At 43.2% G+C, this 18,372-nt stretch overlaps 2 protein-coding genes across 3 annotated transcripts in view; one reads left to right on the top strand and one right to left on the bottom strand.

Annotated features, from left to right (window-relative positions):
• Positions 1-1,326: 1,326 nt before the first annotated feature.
• On the bottom strand, positions 1,327-2,265 carry LOC122683819 (myosin regulatory light polypeptide 9-like). Its single transcript, XM_043887684.1, has one exon. It carries the CDS (start codon positions 2,171-2,173, stop codon positions 1,655-1,657), a length of 519 nt encoding a protein of 172 aa, XP_043743619.1. The 5' UTR covers positions 2,174-2,265; the 3' UTR covers positions 1,327-1,654.
• Positions 2,266-3,350: 1,085 nt separating this feature from the next.
• The window catches only part of SLC45A2 (solute carrier family 45 member 2), a 35,890-nt gene continuing 20,868 nt past the window's right edge, over positions 3,351-18,372 (top strand). Inside the window, exons 1-2 of one of the 2 annotated variants that reach the window (XM_043887841.1) lie at positions 3,351-4,431; positions 6,265-6,441. In XM_043887841.1, the coding sequence (XP_043743776.1) occupies positions 3,903-4,431; positions 6,265-6,441 (706 nt within the window). In that variant the 5' untranslated portion in view covers positions 3,351-3,902. The remainder of the gene's footprint in view (positions 4,432-6,264; positions 6,442-18,372) is intronic. The other variant, XM_043887842.1, reaches the window with a different exon arrangement.

Here is an 18,372-nt window from a genome sequence, read left to right on the forward strand (position 1 = left end):
TTTCTGTCTTGCATATAGGGTTATCATTACCATCTTTCTAAATTCCATATATATGCGTTAGTATACTGTATTGGTTTTTCTTTCTGGCTTACTTTGTATAATGGGCTTCAGTTTCATCTATCTCGTTAGAACGGATTCAAATGAATTCTTTTTAATGGCTGAGTAATATTCCATTGTGTATATGTACCACAGCTTTCTTATCCATTTGTCTGCTGATGGGCATCTAGGTTGCTTCCATGTCCTGGCTATTATAAACAGTGCTGCAATGAACATTGGTGTACACGTGTCTCTTTCAGATCTGGTTTCCTCTGTGTGTATGCCCAGCAGTGGGATTGCTGGGTCATATGGCAGTTCTATTTCCAGTTTTTTAAGGAATCTCCACACTGTTCTCCATAGTGGCTGTACTAGTTTGCATTCCCACCAACAGTGTAAGAGGGTTCCCTTTTCTCCACACCCTCTCCAGCGTTTATTGCTTGTAGACTTTTGGATAGCAGCCATCCTGACTGGCGTGTAGTGGTACCTCATTGAGGTTTTGATTTGCATTTCTCTGATAATGAGTGATGTTGAGCATCTTTTCATGTGTTTGTTAGCCATTTGTATGTCTTCTTTGGAGAAATGTCTGTTTAGTTCTTTGGCCCACTGTTTGATTGGGTCATTTATTTTTCTGGAATGGAGCTGCAGGAGTTGCTTGTATATTTTTGAGATTAATCCTTTGTCTGTTTCTTCATTTGCTATTATCTTCTCCCATTCTGAAGGCTGTCTTTTCACCTTGCTTATAGTTTCCTTTGTTGTGCAAAAGCTCTTAAGTTTCATTAGATCCCATTTGTTTATTTTTGCTTTTATTTCCAATATTCTGGGAGGTGGGTCATAGAGGATCCTGCTGTGATTTATGTTGGAGAGTGTTTTGCCTATGTTCTCCTCAAGGAGTTTTACAGTTTCTGGTCTTACATTTAGATCTTTAATCCATTTTGATTTTATTTTTTGTATGTAATGCAGTCTTATGTTGCAAGTATGATCTGTTTCACTCTTACTTCAGGTGTTATCTGAAAGATGTTGAGTTTCACTGTGTTTACTGTCTTAAAATTTTTAAATCTCCTGAGATACCCCTTTGAGTTCATTGTGTCTCCATGGGTTACCTTGGCACATAGTTTGAGAAATACCAGTTTAAGTGATTTACTCAGAGAAATACAGGAAGAAACAAGCAGAATCAGCATTTAAACTTAAATATTTTGACTCCAAGTCTTGTTCTTAAACCATTTTTACTGTCTTTCCTATGAAATCATGTTTCCCTTGCTACTCAGACTTTCTTTTTTTTTTTTTTTTTTAATCATAAAGTTTAATTATGGTTCAGAAAAAATTGAGTGAATAACCTTCTCTGAAAAAATATATTGACTCTGTAGACTGCAGTTACTGGGGGCGGGGAGGGTAGACGGCAGCTGCTAAGTTAAATTACCCTATTTTCTATTCTTAAAATGACAAGAAGTCCCACATCCAGTCTGATTATAGAGATGCATGTGCCCCAAATGGCTGAGAATAAATACAACAAGAAAGGCAGAAGCTGTAAAGCTAAGGGCATGCAACAGGCTCTAAGAGAAAGTCTCAGAAATACCCAGAGTGGCAACAAGGAACGTTTGGCTGGAGTTTGAAGTTCTTTTTAGTCGTCTTTGTCTTTCGCTCCATGCTTAAGGATGCGCGTGAACTCGATGTAATTGAAATTCCCCTTTTTGTCAATAGGTGCTTCTCTGTACAGCGCGTCCACTTCCTCATCTGTAAACCGGTCTCCCATTGTGGTCAGCAGTTCTCTCAGGTAATCCTCCTGAATGGTGCCAGTTGCTTCTTCATCAAAGCAAGCAAAAGCATTTCTGATGACATCTTCTGGATCTGTTCCATTTAATTTTTCACCAAACATCGTGAGAAACATGGTAAAATTTATGGGACCTGGAGCCTCATTCATCATGGCATCCAGATACTCATCAGTTGGATTTTTTCCCAGGGAAGCAAGCATGTCATGCAAGTCTTCCTTGTCGATGAACCCGTCCCTGTTCTGGTCGATCATGTTGAAGGCCTCCTTGAACTCCTGAATCTGGGACTGGTCAAACATGGCGAACACGTTGGAGGTCGCGCGCTGGGGGCGCTTCTTGGTGGTCTTGGTCTTTGCTCTTTTGCTCGACATGGTGGCAGTTAAATCCCTAACTCTGCCGCGAGAATCCGAGAGTTTCTGCAACCTCCTCGCTGCCCCAGCTGCCGCTACCAACTCCCTTCCACTCCCGCTACTCAGACTTTCATTTGAATTCAGTGTCCAACAAGGAAAACACGGCCCACTAGAAGTCTTTAAAACAGAGAAAATTAATATCACCAATTATTACATTGGTGATAAAAGAGATCAGAAGCCAAGCGAACAGTGAGGCAACTCAGATACAAGCAACCACAGGAATCTAAGAACAGTCCCATATTTGCATGATCGATGGGAAAGGTAGTGTTACAGGGACCCAGAAGCTAAGATTGGCAGCTGGACCCACAGTGGAAATGCAGCCACTGCCAGAGATGTCTCAGGATACAGAAAGAGGGGGAGGAAGTATCTCGATATCTTCCTTTCACCTGCCTCCAGTCTTCCCACCAGTTCCTCCCACTGGATAAATCTACCTGGAAGCCAGAGAGCAAGGGATCCTGAGAAATGTAGTCCCTTAGGTATGGAGCATAAGATGAAGAGGAGAGAATGGATCTGAGCAAACAGGCAGTTGACCAGCACCACAAAGTGTAGCATATATACTTTATAATTCCTTTAGCAAACATTTACTGAGGACCTACTAGGTGCCAGGTATCATGCTAGATGCCATAATGAGCAGAACAGACCTGATCACTGCTCATTAGAGGATCAAAGACTAAAACAGAAGGAGATGACAGATGAATGGATAAAGAAGTTGTGGTACATACACATAATGGAATATTACTCGGCCATAAAAAAGAATGCATTTGAGTCAGTTCTATGAGGTGGATGAACCTAGAACTTATTACACAAAGTGAAGCGAGTCAGAAAGAGAAAGATAAATATCATATTCTAACACACATATACAGAATCTAGAAACATGGTTCTGAAGAATTTATTTACAGGGCAGCAAAGGAGAAACAGACATAGAGAATAGACTTATGGACATGGGGAAGGAAGGAGATGGTGAGATGTATGGAAAGAGTAACATGGAAACTTCCATTACCACAGGTAAAATAGATAGCCAACAGGAATTTGCCATATGGCTCAGGAAACTCAAACAGGGGCTCTGTATCAACCTAGAGGGGTGGGATGGGGAGGAATGGGAGGGAGGTTCAAAAGGGAGGGGATGTATGTATACCTATGGCTGATTCATGTTGAGGTTTGACAGAAAACAGCAAAATTCTGTAAAGCAATTATCCTTCAATAAAAAAATATATTAAAAAACAAAAAAAAGCAGGAGGAGAATAAACAGAACTATCTCAAGTATGGAAGAAAAATATTGCAGTGCTGTGGGAGAGTTAGTAATTTAGAAGGGGCACCGTCTCACTGTTTTAAGTCTAGTTAATTGACTAGATGTGTGTGTATGTAGCAAACCTGTGTTCAAGGAAGGACAGAATATTTATATCCAGAAAAAGTTTAGAAAAAATATTGACTCCTTCATACTTAACATCTACATTATAGGGCTTTATTGTCTCAAAGCTATGTGTGATTGTGTGTAAATGTGTGTGTGTGTGTGTGTGTGTGTGTGTGTGTGAGGGAGAGAGCGAAAGAGAGGCAGAGAGAGAACAGTACAAAGGAAGATTCCTTTAGAAACACATTCAAAAGAGCCAGAGGGCTCCCAGCTGGCTAATCTCCGTCATGCTTTCCTGGCCCCTCCCCCTTCCGTCTCATCATAACTTGTGATCTTAGAGGCATGAAAGAATTTGAGCCCCTCCCCCAGCCTGACCGTCTCTGCGGGCGGTGCAGCCCGGCTCCATGTCAAACCCAGCCGGGAGGGCGAACCCCAGGGCCACAGAGAGGGTGGTGGGCTTGCAGGCAGGTTCCTCGCCCAGTGGCCATGGGCGACAAGAGTGGGCAGTCTGCCCTACGCACCTATAAATCCCTTGATGAGGAGGGCCTCTTGGGCTCTGCAGAGCTGCCCAAAAGACCCACGGGGAGCCTGGTTATGCACAGCATGGCCATGTTCGGCCGGGAGTTCTGCTATGCGGTGGAGGCGGCCTACGTGACTCCAGTGCTGCTCAGCGTGGGCCTGCCCAAGAGCCTGTATAGCATGGTGTGGCTCCTGAGCCCCATCCTGGGGTTCCTGCTGCAGCCCGTGGTGGGATCGGCCAGCGACCACTGCCGGGCCCGGTGGGGCCGCCGGAGACCCTACATCCTCACGCTGGGCGTCATGATGCTCCTGGGCATGGCCATGTACCTCAACGGGGACGCGATCATATCAGGTCAGTGGACTGCGCCAGGTAGGCTGGGTGGGAGAAGGTCCTGTTATGCAACTCAGGACAAGGAGAATGCAAAGTTCTTTCTGTGACAGTAAAAAATGGTTAAAACTGACTCCCTATCCTAAGTTACATTGAATTTCCACCTTTGAGTGCCCCAGATTCTGTAGTTAGGCACCTTTACTTTTAAAAAACTTCAGGATACATTATTTTTTAATTGTTGTGAGAACTTAAAAATGGGATTATATTTTTACCTATTTTATTACATTATGTATTGTTACATGTTTATGAATTATGGGGTTTTGTGTGTGTGCCCACCATACCTTATTTAGGACTTTCTCAAATTAACCAGCTGCCTAATGGCTCCATAAATTTTTCCAATAAATGTACCTGTGTGTACAAAGAAGAGTTAATGATGTTCACAGCTTTATGTGGAGTCTTGTAACAGGTACAGGGCATCGGCTTGGCAGCTCAAGGGGACATTTTTTCATTGCAAATCATGGACATAGACCTGATGGTGAGCACTTTTTCTAGCCATTAAACAGCCGCCAATTAATCAGTAATTGGTGGTAGTATATATATTGCGTTGAAAAACAGAATTGTTAAACTTAAAAATAGCACACATTTTCTGGCCATTAATTCTCAGGCTAGCAGAATGGATGATAATGAGCCATGATAATCAGTTATCATCTCTATATATTTAAAAGTGGGCATAAATCTATAAATGTAGTATATTTCTGGAGGAATTTATTTAAAAAATACCTGAAAATAAATTTTGCCTCTAAGGAAGGGTGCTAAAGGCCTGGGGGTGAGAGGGGGAAGTTAAGCTTGTTTTTCACTTATTTTTGTACTGAATTTTTAAAATCAGGTGCATATATTACACATTTTCTTAAGTTTAAAAAATAAACTGAAAACCTGAGAAATAGTTATGAGGGGTGAATGAACAGTGGTATGGTCATAGGATGAATATCATTTAGGTGTTAAAATTGTGATGCTGCTCTTCATCCACTGAAAGGCAAAGATACGAAGAGAGTTGGTTAAAGATGCTCACTTACAACCTGGTCCCATTAATCAGTGCTCCTCCAAGCAAAGCCCTCCAGCCTGTGGCATCAGCCTCACTGGAGGCTGATAGAGGTGAAAATTCCCAGGCCCTACCTTCCACCTATTGAGGAATCATAGAAGACTCATGGTAGGTGAGGCCCAACAATCTGTTTTAACAAGTCATCCCGGTAACGGTTAAGGAGCTAAAGTCTGAGAAGCACTGCATAAGGGCACAGATGCACACCTTTCTCTATTTTTGTGCATAAAGGGATGTCTGAAGGATGACCATCTCTTGGACCTGGGATCTTGAAGTATTTCCCCAGCTTTCCTATATGGTTGGTGTGGTTTACAGTCAGTACATATAATTTTTTAAACCACTTTATTTAAAAGAGAGATGATTCACATACCATAAAAGTCACCATCTAAAAGTGAACAGCTCAGTGCTTTTCAGTATATTCTCAAAGTTGTATAACCACCACAGCTATCTAATTACACAACAGTTTCATCTCCCCCCCAACAGACACCTGGTAGCCATTAGCAGTCACTCCCCATTTCCTTCTCCCCCACAGTCCTAGATAACTGCTCAATCTACTTTCTGTCTCCAGAGAACTGTCTTTTCTGGACATTCACTGCATGATTTTTAAAACTTGAAAAAATAAAGAAGCTATTTTTTATCTGGAAGAGCAAACACAACGAAAGTATAGGGAGGTAATATGAAGACAGGAAGTTCGGGTGGAAATAAAAATGTGGATCGTTCTAAACCAGGATTTAGGAGACCAATGGTTGTTTCTCTTTTAGCTTTGATTGCTGACTCAAGGAGGAAGCCGATCTGGGCCATAAGTATCACCATGATAGGTGTGGTTCTCTTTGATTTTGCTGCTGACTTCATTGATGGGCCCATCAAAGCCTACTTGTTTGATGTCTGCACTCATCGAGATAAGGAGAGGGGCCTCCACTACCATGCGCTCTTCACAGGTAGGGAATATCCAGAAAGTCTATCCTTCAGGTCCCCGGGCAGGGAAGCCCTTCCACTGAAGCCATTCAGTGTCTCAGCTCTCAGATTTTTTGAATGAATAGATCTGTTGATGCATCACTCCCATCATGTGGGCTCTGTCTTCCAGGGCACTCCTCTTGTGACCAAGCTGTGGAGTTTTTGCAAAGGAAGTTTGTAGGAGAGCTCTCTGCAGAGCCGTGTGTGGAGACATTTACAAATGAAATGAAAAAAGGCCTTGTAGACTTCATATTTAGTTTTGTTTTTTAGTCAGTAATGTGTAGCATCAACACTACTTAGGAGTTTGCAGCTTCTTGGGCCCCTCTTCCAGTTATTTTAATTCAGCAGGTTTGGGGTGGGGCCCAGAAATTTGTGTTTTTAATGACTTTCTCAGATGATTCTGTGGCAAATGTCCCAAGAATCACATGAACCACATTTAAAAACAGAAATAGGAACAAACCAAGCAAATAAAAAGCCCCAAGTCTTAGAGATTTCTTAAAAAAAAAAAAAATTATTTATTTATTTGGCTGCACTGGGTCTTAAGTTGCAACAAGCACGACCTTTAGTTGCAGCATGTGTGATCTAGTTTCCTGACCAGATTGAACCCCAGGCCTCCAGGATTGGAAGCTCAAAGTCTTAGCCACTGGGCCACCAGGAAAGTCCCAGAGATTTCTTAGTTATATAAAGAGTTAGCAAATCCTCAACCTCCTGTTTTGGAAAATGCCATGCCAGGAGGACACTTCTTGGGGCCATTGCTGGCCTTCTTTGATAGCTGTTAGGCCCTTCATGTAGAGCAATGCCACTAATGTTCAACATGCATTTCTAGAGCTCCGTTTGTTGCTGTTCAGTCATTCAGTCATGTCCGACCCTTTGCGACCCCGTGAACTGGAGCATGACAGGCTTCCCTGTCTTTCACTATTTTCTAGAGCTTGTTGAAACTTATGTCCACTGAGTCAGTGATGCCATCCAACCGTCTCATCCTCTGTCACCGCCTTCTCCCCCTGCCCTCAGTCTTTCCCAGCATCTGGATCCTTTCCAGTGAGACTGCTCTTCACATCAGATGGCCAAAGTATTGGCATCAGTCCTTCCAATGAATATTCAGGATTGATTTCCTTTAGGACTGACTAGTTTGATCTCCTTGCTGTCCTTCCAGTTGGGATTGTTCTAGGATTGGGGTGTCCTCCATAAGACAACAGCATGATCCTGTCCTTGGGAGCATTGTTAGGTCTAGATGTGGGGACTCTATTTGATTTTCTCCAAGGCCCAACCAAGGTATTTTTATTTTATGTTTTGATGTACTCTGTCTCCTCTCATGGTCAGGTATGTCCCATGAGAAGCAGAATCTTGAATTTTGTTCAGATTATATCCCCACAGCCAAAAGCAGGCCTGGCCACAGAAGCCATTCAGTCAACAATTTGCTGTTTGTGCAAATATTTGAATGGTAGACACTGATAAGAATGGGGCTGCCCGGCAGAGAGGGGTCTGGAGGAGCAGGAGTCCAGCCCATCTGTCTGGGACCCCTGGAACACTTTGTTTACCGGCTGGAAGGTCCCAGAATAGAGATTCAAGCTGCATTCTCCTAACTTAAATCCCACAGTTCCTACTGCTATATCATAATCTGCTGAAATTAATTATGATATTGTGGGAGGCTTTTTGGCTTTTGAACCTGACACGTAGAGAGTTTTGTTGCTCTAAGTACTTTGGGCAACATGGTCACTCCTTCCCAGTTTATATCAGTGTTAGTCTTGGCCTAACAACCTTTGCTTTGCTGCCTCTAATATTAAAAGAGCTCTGTATTTGGGGAACTTTTCCAGGGTTAACACATGGTAGTATTTCTGTTGAGTTTGATAAAATGTCTTGAGGTTTTCTTTTGATACTAGTGTATTGTGGTTTCAGCCAGCATATAATTCATGTATAATTTTCATGTGACCTCATTTCAGGCTTTCACTGTATCTTGTCTGAGCTTTTGTACTTACCCTTTAACTGATTTTCCAGTCTCTAATTTTTTCCTATTCCAATTGTGCTAACACACAGCTTCCAGGGTCATATTCCTAAAAGATACCTCTGATCAGGACACTTTCATGTTCAATGACCTGCAGTGGCTCCTGTTGACAAAAAATTGATTAATTAATCAATTGCCAATTTAAGAAAGAAATAGAGAATTTTATTCAGTTCAACCTAAAGATTATAAATTGGGAAACAGTCTCTCAGAGAGCTCTCAGAACTATTCCTCCCATCAGAGGTCAAAGCACAGTTATATATGAGACAAAGTGTTATACATCTAATGACGTACTGACAGTTTACATGGTCCAGGTCTGCACATACAAGGCGAGTAGTGGGTCATCATGACAGCTTACAGGATGGAGAAGGGACTGTTATCTGTTAAGGAGTTCCCTTGCTAGTGCCAGGAGAAAGTTGCTGCTGTCAAGAAAGTATTCCTGTGACTTCTATGGCAGCAGTCTGATTAATATATTAATATAATGCAGATGCATGTTGCACACTCCAGGGGAGGGAGGAGGCCCAAAGGGGAAAGTGTTATATTTAAATCTAGGCCCAACAATTCCAAATGTTTTTCAAATAAGTGTCAAAGGGTTCACTGCCAAAATGTTCTCCAGCATGTTTCTGAATTTTTTTTTTTTTTTTTAAGAAAAGTCCCTATTGGCTTCTGGGAATTTTAAACCTCCAACTTCTGTCTCTATGTTTAAAGGTAACTCTACCTGCCCTCCACCCCTGGCATATGTGATAGCCATGCTGGGTTTAGTGGATCCATCTCATCCCTTCTGGATTCCCTGGTAGCTCAGTTGGTAAAGAATTCGCCTGCAGTACAATAGACTGGTTCACTTCCTGGATCAGGAAGATCCCCTGGAGAAGGCAGAGGCTGCCCACTCCAGTATTCTTGGGCTTCCCTGGTAGCTTATACAGTAAAGAATCCGCCTGCAATGGGGAACACCTGGGTTCGATCCCTGTGTTGGGAAGATCCCTGGCAGAGAGCAAGGCAACCCACTCCAGTATTCTTGCCTAGAGAATCCCCATGGACAGAGGAGCCTGGCTGGCTACAGCCCATGGGGTCGCAAACAGTCAGACACGACTGAGTGACTAAGCACAGCACAGCCTCATCCCTTCACCTCATGCCTTCACCTCTGGGTGCACCTGGGGCTGTGGAACCGTCACTCACCAAAAGAAAGGAGATTCCTCCCTTGAGTCAGAATGCTTGTAAGTGAGCATCTGTTGCTATTAATAAATTAACCCGAGGCCTTGCTCTCCTGAACAGTGGTCTCTGTTCCACCCAAGGAGACTGGATGAGGGCTGATGGTCAGTAAAGGTTGTCCCAGTTCAAATCCTGGCTCCTCCTCCCGCCCAGTCCCTACTATTTCTGAACTTTTTTTTCTTCACAGGGCTGTGAATCTGTCCACCATGTTAGTTATTAACATCCTGGCAATATTTTGGAATTTTGCTCGTAGCTCAGTCAGTAAAGACTCTACCTGCAATGCCAGAGACCTGGGTTTGATCCCTGGGTTGGGAAGAGCCCCTGGAGAGGGAAATGGCAACCCACTCCAGTGTTCTTGCCTGGAGAATCACATGGACAGAAGAGCCTGGCAGGCTACAGTCCATGGGGTTGCAAGAATTGGACGCAACTTAGCAAACTGGATCACCAACCACCGCCACCATTCTGGCAAATGGTCCCAAGCAATGGTTCCTGAGCAAGGAACCCTTTAATAGGATTCAGCACCAAATGTATAGATTTACTATATATTCTCCATTCCCACCAGGCTTGCAAAAGTTGTGTTTGTGTGTAATGACTTGATAAGGAACTTGCCCCATGTGCATCTTTGGAAGAAGAGTGGGTAACGTGTTAGGCTTAGCTTCTTTTGACTTTTCTGTTTCTTTAATACTTCAAAGTTTGCGTAAAAAATGCTAGTGAAACAAATACTCAGAATAGAAATAAATAAGGGCTAAAAAAAGAGTCCTAAAAATAAAGTTTAGATATGGGTCCCTTTGACCAAATGTATACAAGTGGGAAAAGGCTGTGTTTCACAGTAGAGTCGATTTTAACTTCTCCTTCAGGACTCATTGCTGCATGAGTGGATTTCTTTCATCAGCTGAGTTTCCTTTGAAGTTTCTGCCCCCAGTGAACTTTCATGTCTCCTCACGCAGGCAGGAAAGGATGTGGCCAGAGCAGAAACCAGGGTACAGGAATTTCAGCTTTGAGGGTGACATGAATAACTTAGGGTGAAACATAAGGTCTACAAATTGCCATTTCTTATCCCCATTCAACACCTACCTCTCAAAGAATCTCAAAGGCAGGTTAGAGATGGGAGCCCCTGAGGACATTTTTTCACTTACTCAATACTTGTGTACATGCTTAGTCACTCATCTGTGTCTGACTCTTTGCAACCTCATGGACTGTAGCCTGCCAGGCTCCTCTGTCCATGGAATTCTCCAGGCAAGAATACTGGAATGGGTTGCCATTCCCTTCTCCAGGGGATCTTCATAACCCAGGGATGGAACCTGGGTCTCCTGCATTGCAGGTTAATTCTTTACCATCTGAGCCACGAGGGAATTGTCTACCAGAAATCTCTTTCCCCAGATACCAACTGGCTGGCTTGGCTTGCATCCTCTCTTTGTTATAATCTCTAGTCACATAGCCCCTCCTCAGCAATTCATGATTACTTGATAATATATTATTTATTCATTTGTTTGTTGTTTATTGTCTGCCTCTAGAGCCAACATATAAGCTATCTGAAGACAGGAGTATTTCCTGTTTGTTCCAAAATCACTAGTGCTTAGAATAGTTCTGGAAATATGCTGAAGAAATATTGATGAGACAAATATTCTATTTTAACATCCTCGTTTTACCTGTGAGGAAGCTGTGTTGCTGAGAGGTAAGTGACTAACTCAAGGTCACACAGCTGGATTTGTGTGCTAAGTCACTTCTGTCATGTCCAACTCTTTTCGGCCCTATGGACCGTAGCCCACCAGGCTCCTCTGTCCCTAGGGTTTTCCAGGCAAGAATACTGGAGAGGGTTGCCATGTACTTCTCCAAGGCATCTTCCCAACCCACGGATGGAACCTGGGTCTCTTTCAACTCCAGCTTCGGCAGGCATGGTCTTTACCACTAGCACCACCTGGGAAAACAGCTAGTGGAAGATATTGAATCAGTCTTTATGTCTGCAGTGCATGTGAATCCTCAACCCAAGGGCTTCCCTCATAGCTCAGTTGGTAAAGAATCTGCCTGCAATGCAGGAGACCCAGGTTTGATCCCTGGGTTGGGAAGATCCCCTGGAGAAGGAAATGGCAACCCACTCCAGTATTCTTGCCTGGAGAATCCCATGGACAGAGGAGCCTGGCAGGCATCAGTTCATGGGCTTGCAAAGAGTTGGACACAACTTAGCGACTAAACCACCACCCCAACCCAGATGTAATTTTTGTGTGTTGAGCCCCATTGGCCCAGGATGGTGAAAACTTAGTGTCAGTCCCTTTGGAATACTCTCCTACACCTTTCCCTGAGTCTTGCATCTAAAAACTGGGAGCTTAGAGTGCAAAAGTTTCAGGCAGCAAGCATCTGGGTTTCCTCGTCATGTGTTCTCACTGACATTTACTGGGCTGTCCTTGGTCCCGCGGTTTCTCAGCTGTGAGGCTGAACTGGTCACAGTCGCATTCTCGCTCATCCTTGTCCATGGGGCCCCTTCAGAACCCCCAGGATTCTCAGCTCCCTACTGCCCACATGGCATCCTGTGCTTCCCAGGCCTGCGGATGTGAGGTGGGCTCTGTGAGCTGCAGACACTCCATGCTCTGGTTTTCTTGTCTCTAAAAGAGAGGTAGAAATTCAGTTGAGCCTTGTTATTCAGGGATTCCGTATTTGTGAAGTCATCTGCTTACTAAAACTTACTGGTACCACCAAAATCAATACTTCTAGCTCATTCTCCATCATTTGCAAGCATCTGCAGAGTGGAGGAGAAAAAAAAAAACCAATGTGAGTCATCCAGTGTGCTTTCTCCCAGCTGTGGTTGAGCAAGGTGACACTCTGCCTTGTTTTGATTCTTACACTGTAAACAGATGTCCTTTTTGTGATATGTTTAGTGCCATTTTTTTTCTTTTCTGTATTTCTTTTTTCTTGGTGATTTCAGTATTTAAAGTGGCTCCAAATGTGGTGCTGAAAGCACTGCTTTGGGTTCATAAGTGCAAGAATGTTGTGATGTGACTTCTGAAGAAAATATGTGTCCTAAGTGTTATTCTGGTGTGAGTTACAGTGCTGTTGGCCACGGGCTATTCCATGAGATATCTTTAAACAGAAACACATGTAAAACAAGGTTCTGTGTTGTTCCACTGAAGAAAACGAAGACTTGAGGCTCACAGGAACTTAACACTCAGAGCAGGAGTTTACTATTCACCAACTTACCAATTCAGGGCTTGTGGAAACTTTCTGGAACGTTAACTACTGCTAATAGTAAGATGCAGCAGTAGTAACTTCCTCAAAGGGTTGTTGTGAGGATTGAGTGAATCGTAAACGTCAAGCACGTAGAACAGAGCCTGACACATGGTCTTATCTGTCTCACCCACCGCAGAGCCCTTGCTCCCTTGAAGTCTGAATATCCCCCTGGGGTCTTCCTAGGAAAGAAAGTGTTGATCCGTTCTGCTCTTGGGTTCCCCAAGCGGTCTGGGAGGTTTTGCTCCCCACCACCCCCTCCATCCTCCCATCCCAGCTAGGTCCGAGGATCAAGAAGCAGAACCACTACAGCTTTAGGGACACACCAGTTCACCCTTCATGAATGCTCTGTCTACCCTGGGAAGCCTTGTTCTTAAATCACATTTTTTTTTTTAATTCTGTTGCAGTAAAAAGGAGAATAGAGGAATGAGTTTTTCTCTTTTCCTTTCCTGAGAAAGTGAACTTGCTCAGTCATGTCCGACTCTTTGTGACCCCATGGACTATAGCCTACCAGGCTCCTCCATCCATGGGATTTTTCAGGCAAGAGTACTGGAGTGGGTTGCCATTTCCTTCTTCAAGGTTTCTTCCCGACCCAGGAATTGAACCCGGGTCTCTCACATTGTAGGCAGATGCTTTACCATCTGAGCCACCAGGGAAGTCCAGTGAAGAAGAGAAAAGAGAACAGTGAGCAGGCCTGAACATTCCTAACTGTTCCTAACTCTTCATGTCTATAATTTAAGTTTGCTTTTCTGCCCCCTAACTCTGCAGGAGCTACATTTCACACCAATTTTACCTTTGACTTTGTGCTAAATACATCCTGCATCTGGTTTTTACCCTTACAACACCCTTCCCTTTGTAGTTACATATCAGAGCCACCAAACTGCCAGACTCAATTACTAGGTTACTGACACCAGCCTATGACTATCTTTGAAACAATGCAAGAGGAAGAAATCAAGATCCTAACACCTTTATTCCTCATCATTGACTCCTGAATGCAAGCCGTTGTCTTATATAAGCCCCTAGACTCCCATGGAGAGGGGGCACTGTTCTTGAGTCATGAGCCTATTGTCTTCCCCTCTCTGCCAGCTGAGAATTAAAGCCACCTTCCTATTTCCTCCATACTCATTCTCCCTATTTTTTATTCAGCTCTGGTGGGCAGAGAGAGCCAAGATTTTGGCCAGCAACACATCTACCATCAGTGCCTTTGGAGCCTAAGGGCTTCTGAAACTCAGAAGCAAGGAGGCATGTTCTTATTTCTCTGCTTTCCACTTTCATGTCCTTCCCCAAAAGCAATGAGCCTGGCTCAGTTTGAACATGAAGGAAGGGCCCCGGGAAATACCAGGGCAGTTGTGGGTGGACGGAAGCCGTGGTCAGCACTTTAAGTATATTTTCTCACATCTCTTGAGGAGATGAGTTGCCTTGCAAATCTCAAGAAATGTCAGGTCTTATATGCTCAGTCTCTAGAAGGAAAGTTACGTCTGCCTGGTTCATTGCTATGTCTGCAGGGCCCAGCACAGTTCTTGGTGAGAGTAGGTGTTCCATCCATTTCTACTGATTAAAAAATATCTCTCTCTCGCACACGCACACACATACACACTCCTAGTAGTTGGTACTTATGTTAACTCTCTGGGATTGTGTGTGTGTGTGTGTTTGGTGTAGATAGGAACTAATCTGACACTTTCACTGCTATTTTCTCAACACATAGAAAAGAAGCAGAGGGACTCTTTCATGAACCTCCCAGGAATGCAGGATCTTTTATCTGTCCCCTTGCTGAGGTACTGAAGCTGGCAGCACACCGATAACTCTCTCCTCTTGAGCTCATTCTCCATTGCAGTTGAGGTTGTTTAGTCACATGCCTGAAGCAGGGAATCAATTACAGGCCCATGGTAGATGCAGAGTTTGACTCAGACAGACTCTCTTTAGGTTCCTTGGTCCTGAAACTCTCCCAGTTTTCCATTTTACCTATTACATGTTGTATTAGTCACCCAGTCATGTCCGACTCTCTGTGACACTGTGGATTGTAACCTGCCAGACTTCTCTGTCTGTGGAATTCTCTAGGCAAGAATACTGGAATGGGTTGCCATTCCCTTCTCCATGGATCTTCCTGACCAGGGATTGAACCTGGGCCTCCCGCATTGCAGGCAGATTCTTTATCGTCTGAGCCACCAGGGAAGCCCTTTACTTATTATGCTGCTGCTGCTGCTAAGTCGCTTCAGTCGTGGCCGACTCTGCGCGACCCCATAGACTGCAGCCTACCAGGCTCCTCTGTCCCTGGGATTCTCCAGACAAGAACACAGGAGTGGGTTGCCATTTCCTTCTCTAATGCATGAAAGTGAAAAGTAAAAGTGAAGTCGCTCAGTCGTGTCCGACTCTTCACAACTCCATGGACTGCAGCCCACCAGGCTCCTCCATCCATGGGATTTTCCAGGCAAGAGTACTAGAGTGGGTTGCCATTGCCTTCCCCATTTACTTATTATAGGTGTAGACTAAAGAAAGAAATAATACATATTTCTGTATATTTGGACTTCTTCCAGGAGGAACCATTGTTTAAACCGTATCATTAGTTATGAAATATACTATCTGTCTGCTGAGCCATTCATTCTGGTGTGATTTTGACATCACAACCTGGCTCTGTCAGGATAAGGATAAGAGCCAGCTGGAGCCTTCTTTGCAGAGGCTGGTTATCTAATGTGGTGGCAGATGCCCTTGAGATGCTCCAGCTTATCTGGCCAATAGCCTGGGGACTGACTCCAAGAGCCCCAGGAAGGCTGATACTGGCAGTAGTAATAAATGCAATCTTGATGTAAATGTGGGAGTTGATGTTAGCCTTTGTTGCCACTTTGATGACTAGGCTTTGTTTAGGAGGCTATTTTGAAGATAAAATCCTTAGTTTAAGTGGAGGATGTTAAAAGCAAAGCATTCAGTAAATTCCTACAGCCCTCTGCTGGCCTCATCAGATCTGAAGGTGTGAATAGATAAATGTTTCCATCCAGAGTTTTAAGATACCGCCTAGTAGAAATGGCATCCCACTTCAGTATTCTTGTGGATAGAGGAGGCTTGTGGGCTATAGACCATAGTGTTGCAAAGAGTTGAATACTACTAAAGCACCTTAGCATTCAGCATTCAGCATGGCCCCACTATTCAGCAAGGCATACTGTTATACCTTTTAGCTGTGTCCCACAGTAGCACCAAGACAAAAAAGTTTTGCTTGTTTTGTTTTTTCCCCTTCCCTGAGAGAAGAGAGAATTGGAGATTTAAAAAAAATTTTTTTAATCACTTGTAGCATGATTTATTTAATTGATTAGTGGAGGAACTGATTGGGAAGACAAAGAACAGTTTCCCCAAGTTCTTTCAGGATAAATTGTGTGTGTGTGTGTGTGTGTGTTTAGCAAAAGAAAAAAAAAAAAAAGCTAGATTAGATACAAATCTGATTAACATACTACAAGGTAATATAACTGTAGCTCCTCTGTAATAGTCCTACCAGGCTATGAAAATATAGTTACAAACCTTATTAATGTCTGCAAATTGTCCTTAGTTTTACAAGATTGTACATCATTGCACTTTGTCAGTTGTGGCTTGTTGGTCAATGACAACAAAGTCTCGTTCCCAAGAATATCAGATGAGGGTGGTGCAGGTTGCTTAGAAGCTGCTCTATCTCCTGAGTGCTCAAAAAGTGATATTTGGACTAACAGGGGTGGGTTGTCACTGGGGAGCTCAAAAGGAATGCAGAGCCTTGGGTTCTATTGCCATCTTTAAAATCAGAACTTATGCTATAGACTTCCCTGGTGGCTCAGACGGTAAAGCATCTGCCTATAATGCAGGAGACCTGGGTTCAATCCCTTGGTTTGGAGGATCTCCTGGAGAAGGAAATGGCAACCCACACCAGTATTCTTGCCTGGAAAATCCCATGGATGGAGGAGCCTAGTTAGGCTACAGTCCATGGGGTCGCAAAGAGTCAGACACGACTGAGCGACTTCACTTCACTTCACATGCTATAGATTGAATGTTTGTGTCCCCCTCTGAATCCATATGTTGAAAACCTCATGCCTAATGTGATGCTGTTGAACACAGAGTGTCTGATGAACTATGGATGGAGGTTCATGACACTGTACAGGAGACAGGAATCAAGAACATCCCCAAGAAAAAGAAACGCAAAAAAGCAAAATGGCTGCCTGAGGAGGCCTTACAAATAGCTGTGAGAAGAAGAGAAGTGAAAAGCAAAGAAGAAAAGGAAAGATATACCCATTTGAATGCAGAGTTCCAAAGAATATCAAGGAAAGATAAGAAAGGCTTCCTCAGTGATCAGTGCAAAGAAATAGAGGAAAACAATAGAATGGGAAAGACTAAAGATCTCTTCTCTAGAAAATTAGAGATACCAAGGGAACATTTCATGCAAAGATGGGCTCAATAAAGGACAGAAATGGTAGGGACCTAACAGAAGCAGAAGATATCAAGAAGAGGTGGCAAGAATACACAGAAGAGCTATACAAAAAAGATCTTCACGACCCAGATAATCACGATGGTTTGATCACTCACCTAGAGCCAGACATCCTGGAATGTGAAGTCAAGTGGGCCTTAGGAAGCATCACTATGAACAAAGCTAGTGGAAGTGATGGAATTCCAGTTGAGCTATTTCAAATCCTAAAAGATGATGCTGTGAAAGTGCTGCACTCAATAGGCCAGCAAATTTGGAAAACTCAGCAGTGGCCACAGGACTGGAAAAGGTCAGCTTTCATTCTAATGTCAAAGAAAGGCAATCCCAAACAATGCTCAAACTACCACACAATTGCACTCATCTCACATGCTAGGAAAGTAATGCTCAAAATTCTCCAAGCCAGGCTTCAGCAATTCATGAACTGTGAACTTCCAGATATTCAAGCTGGTTTTAGAACAGGCAGAAGAACCAGAGATCAAATTGCCAACATCCAACAAAAGACCTATACATAGAAAACTATAAAACACTGATGAAAGTAATCAAAGAGGACACAAACAGATGGAGAAACATACTGTGTTCATGGATTGGAAGAATCAATATTGTCAAAATGGCTATGCTACCCAAAGCAATCTATAGATTCAATGCAATCCCTATCAAGCTACCAATGGTATTTTTCACAGAACTAGAACAAATAATTTCACAATTTGTATGGAAAAACAAAAAACCTCGAATAGCCAAAGTAATCTTGAGAAAGAAGAATGGAACTGGAGGAATCAACCTGCCTGACTTCAGACTCTACTACAAAGCCACAGTCATCAAGACAGTATGGTACTGGCACAAAGACAGAAATATAGATCAATGGAACAGAATAGAAAGCCCAGAGATAAATCCACGAACTTATGGACACCTTATCTTCGACAAAGGAGGCAAGGATACACAATGGAAAAAAGACAACCTCTTTAACAAGTGGTGCTGGGAAAACTGGTCAACCACTTGTAAAAGAATGAAACTAGAACACTTTCTAACACTATACACAAAAATAAACTCAAAATG

The sequence above is a fragment of the Cervus elaphus genome, chromosome 25 (genome assembly GCF_910594005.1).
Source record: "Cervus elaphus chromosome 25, mCerEla1.1, whole genome shotgun sequence".
NCBI lineage: Eukaryota > Metazoa > Chordata > Mammalia > Artiodactyla > Cervidae > Cervus > Cervus elaphus.